Source organism: Strongylocentrotus purpuratus, unplaced genomic scaffold (genome assembly GCF_000002235.5).
Source record: "Strongylocentrotus purpuratus isolate Spur 01 unplaced genomic scaffold, Spur_5.0 spur5_scaffold_14, whole genome shotgun sequence".
In the NCBI taxonomy this organism is placed as follows: Eukaryota; Metazoa; Echinodermata; class Echinoidea; order Camarodonta; family Strongylocentrotidae; genus Strongylocentrotus; species Strongylocentrotus purpuratus.
In genome coordinates, this window is record NW_022145599.1 from 4,935,352 (window position 1) to 4,946,806 (window position 11,455).

Consider the following 11,455-nt stretch of genomic DNA (forward strand, 5'->3'; position numbering starts at 1 on the left):
TTACTTCCGCTCTTTAGAGTTTATAGCCATGACAACGACCCGTACCCTCAGCAACGTTGAACTTGAAGGTGCTAGAATGTAATGACGCAAATATCAGAGGCAGCGGAGCGACTTTAAAAGTGGGAGGGCACCAACAAAAAAGGGCACTTTCTGGGAAAAAAGGGCACCTTCAAAGGGAAATCTCAAGGCGAAAATATACACTTTTTTTAGACATTGGTATATACCCCTATATTGTGATTACATTATCAGGGATGATTTCAAAATTTGTTTCTCTTTATACATTGTATAAGATATTGCTTAAGCATCATACTTTGCAGTTTGGTGTGATGGTCTGTAACTCATTTGCGAGCGAGCAAAGCGAGCGAGGAGAAATTTAAAGAGTTGTGAGGTCGCATTGCAAAAAATGACGTCTTAGAAAGAAGAAAAACCCAATCCTGATGGGGTTATAACAACAATTTCATGATGGAAGACCAAAAAGACCTTTGATAAGTAACATAATTATAACATCTATAAATGCGAGTGAGCGAACTTTGGGGGACATTGCTCTTAATCGCTTGAAATTAGGGGCACGTTTAATGATGAGAGGAAAAGGGGACACTTATCGAAAGGAATAAGACACTTATTAGAAAATAAAATATTGATCAATTTTCATCCAAATTTTGATATGTTTTAGCTGAGACAATTCTCTACAGATACAGTATCCACGAATTTTCATTTTGATGAAAACATCATGGCGTATTTTTGCGATTAAAGGAGGCATGTCAATTTTTTACATTTTGCGTGTATTCTCTATGGGACATGACTTTTTCTGAAAACTGGATTCTACATTCCCGTCTTTCACAAGCAATATCTCCGTCGTCTTAGCTTCGTTTTCGCTGAGCATCGAGTATGTTGTAGGTAAGCTATCACAAGTGTGCCATGTATTTCTCAATCAGATGCCGGGATCATGCTCATATTTCACTTGCAAAGTGGGATTTGAGAATTTCATTTTCCGTTTATGTGTAATCGCTATGGGAAATGTTTTGGTATATCGGTAACGCACTTGACTTCCAACCTCGAGGTCCCTGGTTCGAGTCCGGGCGTCTCCAACAATCTTTTTTTTCTTTTTGACCTTTCACTGTACCATCTCCTTTGAATACTAAAACACGTAAAATCGCAAATCGCGTAATAAACAGCCATATTTACTTTATTATAACCCTATTTTCACTTGATCCATTACTTTTAGCGTGTAATTCCTAAGGGAGATGACTTTTTCTCGAATCTGGAATCTACATTCCTATCTTCTGCGAGCAATATCGACATTATTTCTGCTTGGGTTATGTTGATTTTCGAGTATGTTGTAGCTGAGACTATATGCTATCTAAATATTCTCCCATTTTTTTCAATCAGATGTCATCATGGTCTGTTGATGATGATCATCAACATCATGATCATGATCATGATCATGATCGTCATCACCATTACTATCAAGATCATCATGATCATGATCATCATCATGATCATCATTGTTTACATGTCTATATAACTTGAAGGCAGACCACCTTATTCGTCCTCGTGACGAATTAAATTCTAGTTATATCTTGTTGTTGCATTAATTTCAAAGAGCGTAGTGCAACGTCAAAACAAAGAAACATGGATTTATCAACGAAACTTTTGATCAGCCTTTTCTACCTTTTATCCAACATGGCCGACAGGAGCCAAAGATATCAAAGAATAATTTGATCAGAGGCTACGGATGAAACTTTGCTATATATATTCGGGGTCGAGAGATCAGCTCAGATGAGGTTCATTGTGTTTTTGTGTCATCTCTGCTAACTGATTTATTCTGAGGGTAAATGATTTTGTTTGTTACGTTACGTTTTTTTAATTTTTTTATTTGGCGGGTCCTTTTTCTTAGCAGCGGGGGGGGGGGGGTATAATGCTTGGACATTGACAAGGGAATCACCATGTACTCATATTTTTTGATATAGGAAAAGTAATTTCCATGATTCATTCATACCATCCAAAAGGCATAGATATAACATACCTGAGCAATTATTAGAGACCAGCTAGCAACAGTTCCCTCAGCGTTTAGTTCCTGTGGGTGACAGTATGATTTAAACGAAATTTCTATGATTAATTCAAACCATCCAAAAGGCATAGATATATCATACCTGAGCAAGTAGATGGCGTTTGAGACCAGCTAGCTATAGTTCCCTCATCGTTCAGTTGACAAACTACCGTCAGGTTATTAGGGTCTGATGTGAAGCCATGACTGCAGGTGTAATGGTATGCTTCCCCAGGGCTTCCTTCAGTGATCGAAATAGACTCTGTGTTCGTACCATTTCCAGGTGAGCCACATTTGACCTCTGATTCAGGTGGAGAATGAAAAGAAACTATTATTTTATTTGTTGTATGATTTTATTCTTGTAATTCTACCTAGCGGTTTGTATTTATTATCAATTATCCAAAGTTAAAAAATAGAAGCACTGGTATTTCAAAGTTACCTTTTTTGAGGTTGTCTTTTACCCTGGTAATAGGCTACTACAATTCTTTACCTTTGGTTAAAAAAAAAACACCATTTTAAGATTTTATGCAAGTTGGTCGAAGGGCCCAAAGATATAAATAAACAATTTGATGCATATGCTACGGATGCAACTTTGCTATGTATATTAGGGGTTGACGGATCAGCACAGATGAGTTTTAATTGTTTTTGGTGTCATTCCAGCTCATAGCTTAATTCTAAGGGTTCATGATTTTGTGTATTATATTACGTTTCATATTGCAAAGTATTGTTTTATTTAATTATATTACATGTGTTTATAGGAGAAAAGGCATGGTTTGTCAGTATTCACAATGTTAAAACTGAGCAAAAAGGTGGTACTGGAGATCAGCTAGCAACAGTTCCCTCAGCGTTCAGTTCATGCGGGTGGCAGCATGATTTAAAAGAAATTTCCATGATTAATTCATACCATCCAAAAGGTATAGATATATCATACCTGAGCAAGTAGATGGCGTTAGAGACCAGCTAGCTATAGTTCCCTCATCGTTCAGTTGACAAACTACCGTCAGGTTATTAGGGTCTGATGTGAAGCCATGACTGCACGTGTAATTGTATGCTTCCCCAGATTGTCCTTCAGTGATTGAAACAGACTCTGTGTTTGTACCATTTTCAGGTGAGCCACATTTGACCTCTGATTCAGGTGGAGAATGAAAAGAAATTATTAATTTATTTGTTCTATGATTTCATTCTTGTAATTCTACCTTGCAGTTTGTATTCATTATCAATTATCCAAAGTTAAAAAAATAGAATTGCTGGTTTATATTCAGAGTTTCTTTTTGTTTGTTGCCTTTTACCGTGGTGTAGGAGACTAAAATTCATTACCTTTACCAAAAGAAACAAGTCATTTTCTATTCTATGTTTTATGCAAGATGGCCGATAGGCCCAAATATAAATAAACATTTTGATGCATATGCAACGGATTCAACTTTGCTATGTATATTCGAGGTCGACAGATCAGCACAGATGAATTTCATTGTGTTCAGTGTCATCCCAGCTCACAACTAAATTCTAAGGGTTCATGATTTTGTGTATTAAATTACGTTTCATATTGCAAAGTATTGTTTTATTTTAGTCTATAGCATTTGTTTATAGGAGAAAAGGCATGGTTTGTCAGTATTCACAATGTTAAAACTGAGCAAGAACATGGCGTTATAGACCTGCTAGCAACAGTTCCCTCAGCGTTTAGTTCATGCGGGTGGCAGTATGATTTAAAAGGAATTTCTATGATTAATTCAAACCATCCAAAAGGTATAGTTATATCATACCTGAGCAAGTAGACGGCGTTAGAGACCACCTAGCAATAGTTCCCTCATCGTTTAGTTGACAAACTACCGTCAGGTTATTAGGGTCTGATGTGAAGCCATGGCTGCAGGTGTAATTGTATGCTTCCCCAGGGCTCGCTTCAGTGATTGAAATAGACTCTGTGTTCGTACCATTTTCAGGTGAGCCGCATTTGACCTCTGATTTAGGTGGAGAATGAAAAGAGAATATTACTTAATTTGTTGTTTGATTTTATTCTTGTAATTCTACCATGTATTAATTATCAATTATCGCAAGTTTAAAAATAGAAACACTGGTATTGCAAAGTTACCTTAAAAAAATACTTTTTACTCTGGTAATAGGCTATTATTATGCCTTCGGTAAAAATAAAACGTCATTTTTTACGTTTTATCCAAGATGGTCGACGGAACCCATATATATAAATAAATAATTTGATACGTATGCTACAGATGCAACTTTGCTATATATATTTGGGGTTGAGAGATCAGCTCAAATGAGTTTAATTGTGTTTCTGTGTCATCCCTGCTCACTGCTTTATTCTGAGGGTAAATGATTTTGTTTGTTACGTTACGTTTTTTAATTTTTATTTGGCAGGTCCTTTTTCTTAGCAGTGGGGGGGGGGGGGTGATAATGCTGGGGCATTAACAAGGGAATCACCATGTAGTCATATTTTTTGATACAGGAAGAGTAATTTCCATGATTCATTCATACCATCCAAAAGGCATACATATAACATACCTGAGCATATACATGGTATTGGAGACCAGCTAGCAACAGTTCCCTCAGTGTTCATTTCATGTGGGTGGCAGTGTAATGTTAAAGTAATTTGCACGATTAATTCATAACATCCAAAAGGCATCAATATATCATACCTGAGCAAGTAGATGGCGTTTGAGACCAGCTAGCTATAGTTCCCTCATCATTCAGTTGACAAACTACCGTCAGGTTATTAGGATCTGATGTGAAGCCATGACTGCATGTGTAGTTGTATGCTTCCCCAGGGCTTCCTTCAGTGATTGAAATAGACTCTGTGTTCGTACCATTTCCAGGTGAGCCACATTTGACCTCTGATTCAGGTGGAGAATGAAAAGAAATTATTACTTTATTTGTTGTATGAATTCATTCTTGTAATACTACCTTGCGGTTTGTATTTATTATCAATTATCCAAAGTTAAAAGATAGAAGCACTGGTATTTCAAAGATACCTTTTTTGGGGTTGTCTTTTACCCTGGTAATAGGCTACTACAATTCTTTACCTTTGGTTTAAAAAAAACATCATTTTAAGGTTTTATGCAATTTGGTCGAAGGGCCCAAAGATATAAATAAACAATTTGATGCATATGCTACGGATGCAACTTTGCTATGTATATTAGGGGTTGACGGATCAGCACAGATGAGTTTTAACTTTTTTTGGTGTCATCCCAGCTCATAACTCAATTCTAAGGGTTCATGATTTTGTGTATTAAATTACGTTTCATATTGGAAAGTATTGTTTTATTTAATTATATTACATGTGTTTATAGGAGAAAAGGCATGGTTTGTCAGTATTCACAATGTTAAAACTGAGCAAAAAGGTGGTACTGGAGATCAGCTAGCAACAGTTCCCTCAGCGTTTAGTTCATGCGGGTGGCAGTATGATTTAAAATATAAAATTCTATGATAAATTCAAACCATCCAAAAGGCATAGATATACCTGAGCACGTAGACGGCGTTAGAGACCAGCTAGCTATAGTTCCCTCAGCGTTCAGTTCACAAACTACCGTCAGGTTATTAGGGTCTGATGTGAAGCCATGACTGCACGTGTAATTGTATGCTTCCCCAGATTGTCCTTCAGTGATTGAAACAGACTCTGTGTTTGTACCATTTTCAGGTGAGCCACATTTGACCTCTGATTCAGGTGGAGAATGAAAAGAAATTATTAATTTATTTGTTGTATGATTTCATTCTTGTAATTCTACCTTGCAGTTTGTATTCATTATCAATTATCCAAAGTTAAAAAAATAGAATTGCTGGTTATTCAGAGTTTCTTTTTGTTTGTTGCCTTTTACTGTGGTAGTAGGAGACTAAAATTCATTACCTTTACCAAAAGAAACAAGTCATTTTCTATTCTATGTTTTATGCAAGATGACCGACAGGCCCAAATATAAATAAACATTTTGATGCATATGCAACGGATTCAACTTTGCTATGTATATTCGAGGTCGACAGATCAGCACAGATGAATTTCATTGTTTTCAGTGTCATTCCAGCTCATAACTCAATTCTAAGGGTTCATGATTTTGTGTATTAAATTATGTTTCGTATTGCAAAGTATTGTTTTATTTAATTATATTACATGTGTTTATAGGAGAAAAGGCATGGTTTGTCAGTATTCACAATGTTAAAACTGAGCAAAAAGGTGGTACTGGAGATCAGCTAGCAACAGTTCCCTCAGCGTTTAGTTCATGCGGGTGGCAGTATGATTTAAAAGGAATTTCTATGATTAATTCAAACCATTCAAAAGGTATAGATATATCATACCTGAGCAAGTAGACGGCGTTAGAGACCAGCTAGCAATAGTTCCCTCATCGTTCAGTTGACAAACTACCGTCAGGTTATTAGGATCTGATGTGAAGCCATGGGTGCAGGTGTAATTGTATGCTTCCCCAGGGCTCGCTTCAGTGATTGAAATAGACTCAGTGTTCGTACCATTTCTTGGTGAGCCACATTTGACCTCTGATTCAGGTATAGAATAAAAAGAAATTATTACTTTATTTGTCGTATGATTTCATTCTTGTAATTCTACCTTGCGGTTTGTATTTATTATCAATTATCCAAAATTAAAAAAAAAAAACACTAGTATTTCAAAGTTAACTTTTTGGGGGTTGTCTTTTATTCTGGTAAAAGGCTACTAAAATTCTTTAGATTTGGTTAACAAAACACGTCATTTTCTATGTTTTATGCAAGTTGCCGAAGGGCCCATCGATATAAATAAACAATGTGATGCATATGCTACGGATGCAACTTTGCTATGTATATTAGGGGTTGACAGATCAGCACAGATGAGTTTTATTTGTTTTGGTGTCATCCCAGCTCAAACTCAATTCTAAGGGTTCATAATTTTGTGTATTATATTTCGTTTCATATTGAAAAGTATTGTTTTATTTAAGTCTATTACATGTGTTTATAGGAGAAAAGGCATGGTTTGTCAGTATTCACAATGTTAAAACTGAGCAAGAAGGTGGTACTGGAGATCAGCTAGCAACAGTTCCCTCAGCGTTTAGTTCATGTAGGTGGCAGTATAATGTTAAAGGAATTTCTATGATTAATTCAAACCATCCAAAAGGCATAGATATATCATACCTGAGCAAGTAGACGGCGTTAGAGACCACCTAGCAATAGTTCCCTCATCGTTTAGTTGACAAACTACCGTCAGGTTATTAGGGTCTGATGTGAAGCCATGACTGCAGGTGTAATTGTATGCTTCCCCAGGGCTCGCTTCAGTGATTGAAATAGACTCTGTGTTTGTACCATTTCCAGGTGAGCCACATTTGACCTCTGATTCAGGTGGAGAATGAAAAGAAATAATTAAGTTATTTGTTGTATGATTTTATTCTTGCAATTCTACCGGTTTGTATTTATTATCAATTATCCAAAGTTAAAAAATAGAATTGCTGGTTTATATTCAGAGTTTCTTTTTGTTTGTTACCTTTTACCGTGAAAGTAGGGGACTAAAATTCATTACCTTTGGCAAAAGAAACAAGTCATTTTCTATTCTATGTTTCATGCAAGATGGCCGACAGGCCCAAATATAAATAAAGATTTTGATGCATATGCAACGGATTCAACTTTGCTATGTATATTCGAGGTCGACAGATCAGCACAGATGAATTTAATTGTTTTCAGTGTCATCCCAGCTCATAAGTCAATTCTAAGGGTTCGTGATTTTGTGTAATAAATTATGTTTCGTAATTGCAAAGTATTGTCAGTATTTTAGTCTATTACATTTGTTTAAAGGAGAAAAGGCATGGTTTGTCAGTATTCACAACATTAAAACTGAGCAAGTAGATGGTATTGGAGACCAGCTAGCAACAGTTCCCTCAGCGTTTAGTTCATGTGGGTGGCAGTATGATTTAAAATATAAAATTCTAAGATTGATTCATACCATCCAAAAGGCATAGATATATCATACCTGAGCAAGAAGATGGCGTTAGAGACCAGCTAGCAATAGTTCCCTCATCGTTTAGTTCACAAACTACCGTCAGGTTATTAGGGTCTGATGTGAAGCCATGACTGCAGGTGTAATTGTATGCTTCCCGAGGTTGTCCTTCAGTGATTGAGACAGACTCTGTGTTTGTACCATCTTCAGGTGAGCCACATTTGACCTCTGATTCAGGTGAAAAATGAAAAGAAATTATTACTTCATTTGTTGATGATTTTATTCTTGTAATTCTACCGGTTTGTATTTATTATCAATTATCCAAAGTTAAAAAAATAAAAACACTGGTATACTAAAATTCTTTACCTTTGGTTAAAAAATCACGTCATTTTTCATGTTTTATGCAAGTTGGCTGAAGGGCCCAAAGATATAAATACACAATTTGATGCATATGCTACGGATGCAACTTTGCTATGTATAGAGGTTGTCAGATCAGCACAAATGAATTTAATTGTATTCAGTGTCATCCCAGCTCATAACTCAATTCTAAGGGTTCATGATTTTGTGTATTATATTACGTTTCATATTGCAAAGTATTGTTTTATTTAATTATATTACATGTGTTTATAGGAGAAAAGGCATGGTTTGTCAGTATTCACAATGTTAAAACTGAGCAAAAAGGTGGTACTGGAGATCAGCTAGCAACAGTTCCCTCAGCGTTCAGTTCATGCGGGTGGCAGCATGATTTAAAAAAAAATTCTATGATTAATTCAAACCATCCAAAAGGCATAGATAAATTGTACCTGAGCAAGAAGATGGCATTAGAGACCAGCTAGCAATAGTTCCCTCATCGTTTAGTTGACAAATTACCGTCAGGTTATTAGGGTCTGATGTGAAGCCATGGCTGCAGGTGTAATTGTATGCTTCCCCAGGGCTCGCTTCAGTGATTGAAATAGACTCTGTGTTCGTACCATTTTCAGGTGAGCTGCATTTGACCTCTGATTCAGGTGGAGAATGAAAAGAGAATATTACTTAATTTGTTGTTTGATTTTATTCTTGTAATTCTACCATGTATTAATTATCAATTATCGCAAGTTTAAAAATAGAAACACTGGTATTGCAAAGTTACTTTAAAAAATACTTTTTACTCTGGTAATAGGCTATTATTATGCCTTTGGTAAAAATAAAACGTCATTTTTTACGTTTTATCCAAGATGGTCGACGGAACCCATATATATAAATCATTTGATACGTATGCTACAGATGCAACTTTGCTATATATATTTGGGGTTGAGAGATCAGCTCAAATGAGTTTAATTGTGTTTCTGTGTCATCCCTGCTCACTGCTTTATTCTGAGGGTAAATGATTTTGTTTGTTACGTTACGTTTTTTAATTTTTATTTGGCGGGTCCTTTTTCTTAGCAGTGGGGGGGGGGGGTGATAATGCTGGGGCATTAACAAGGGAATCACCATGTAGTCATATTTTTTGATACAGGAAGAGTAATTTCCATGATTCATTCATACCATCCAAAAGGCATACACATACCTGAGCATATACATGGTATTGGAGACCAGCTAGCAACAGTTCCCTCAGTGTTCATTTCATGTGGGTGGCAGTGTAACGTTAAAGTAATTTGCACGATTAATTCATAACATCCAAAAGGCATAAATATATCATACCTGAGCAAGTAGATGGCGTTAGAGACCAGCTAGCAATAGTTTCCTCATCGTTTAGTTGACAAACTACCGTCAGGTTATTAGGATCTGATGTGAAGCCACGACTGCAGGTGTAATTGTATGCTTCCCCAGGGCTTCCTTCAGTGATTGAAATAGACTCTGTGTTCGTACCATTTCCAGGTGAGCCACATTTGACCTCTGATTCAGGTGAAGAATGAAAAGAAATGATTACTTTATTTGTTGATGATTTTACTCTTGTAATTCTACAGGTTTGTATTAATTATCAATTATCCAAAGTTATAAAATAAAAACACTGGTAAACTAAAATTCTTTACCTTTGGTTAAAAAAAACACGTCATTTTCTATGTTTTATGCAAGTTGGCCGAAAGGCCCAAAGATATAAATAAACAATTTGATGCATATGCTACGGGTGCAACTTTGCTATGTATATTAGGGGTTGACGGATCAGCACAGATGAGTTTTAATTGTTTTTGGTGTCATCCCAGCTCATAACTCAATTCTAAGGGTTCATGATTTTGTGCATTAAATTATGTTTCGTATTGCAAAGTATTGTTTTATTTTAGTCTATTACATTTGTTTATAGGAGAAAAGGCATGGTTTGTCAGTATTCACAATGTTAAAACTGAGCAAGAAGGTGGTACTGGAGATCAGCTAGCAACAGTTCCCTCAGTGTTTAGTTCATGCGGGTGGCAGTATGATTTAAAAGGAATTTCTATGATTAATTCAAACCATCCAAAAGGCATAGATATATCATACCTGAGCAAGAAGATGGCATTAGAGACCAGCTAGCAATAGTTCCCTCATCGTTCAGTTGACAAACTACCGTCAGGTTATTAGGGTCTGATGTGAAGCCATGACTGCACGTGTAATTGTATGCTTCCCCAGGTTGTCCTTCAGTGATTGAAACAGACTCTGTGTTTGTACCATTTCCAGGTGAGCTACATTTGACCTCTGATTCAGGTGAAGAAATGAAAAGAAAATATTTATTTAATTGTCATATGATTACATTCTTGTAATTCTACCTTGCGGTTTGTATTTATTATCAGTTAAAAAATAGAATTACTGGTTATTCAGAGTTTCTTTTTGTTTGTTGCCTTTTACCGTGGTAATAGGCTATTCAAATTCTATACCTTTGGTTTTTTTAAAACACACTCAATTTACGTTTCATCCAAGATGGCTGACGGGCCCAAAGATATAAATAGATAACTCGATGCATATATGCTATAGATGCAACTTTGTTATAATAAAAATAATATACTAGTTTTTATATAGCGCTTATTACAATCACTGAGTGCTTTCAAACTTGGAGATTATTACCCCGACTCTGTGCTGCCATTACGGCGCTCTAGAATTTCAAAGAATAAGCTCTTGCCAGGTACCCATTTACATCACCTGGGTTGAGTGTGGCAAATGTAGATCAATGTCTTGCCAAAGGACATTAGTGCCGCGGCGGGTCTCGAACCGCGGACCTTATGATCGACAGTCCGGTGACTTAACCACTCGACCACGGCACCTCTGCATGAATATTCGGGGTTGACAGATCCAGTGGCGAATCCAGGATTTGTCGATAAGGGTTTTAAAAATCGCGCCGACCAAAATTTGGCTCAGTGGGAGCTAGGGCTCAAATTAATTTTTTGTCCACGGGGGCTCTTCCAAAAAAAAAAAGAGCCCCCGTGAGCCTTCTCACGGGGGCTCTTTTAGTACTGACGGGGGCTCTTTTTTAAAATACATACATCCATTGAATTGGTACCCATGATAGTCCTAAATTCTTTGCTATTTTATCTTTATAATTAATA

General features: G+C 36.4%; 1 protein-coding gene across 1 annotated transcript; it reads right to left on the minus strand.

Moving 5' to 3' along the window:
- On the minus strand, window positions 1-6,785 carry LOC115923709 (zona pellucida sperm-binding protein 3 receptor-like). Its single transcript, XM_030984952.1, has 8 exons — window positions 6,782-6,785; window positions 6,344-6,538; window positions 5,517-5,711; window positions 4,696-4,890; window positions 3,808-4,002; window positions 2,979-3,173; window positions 2,154-2,348; window positions 1-71 (listed from the first exon to the last, which is right to left on the minus strand). Exons 1-8 carry the CDS (start codon window positions 6,783-6,785, stop codon window positions 1-3), a joined length of 1,245 nt encoding a protein of 414 aa, XP_030840812.1.
- Between the last annotated feature and the right edge of the window lie 4,670 nt (window positions 6,786-11,455).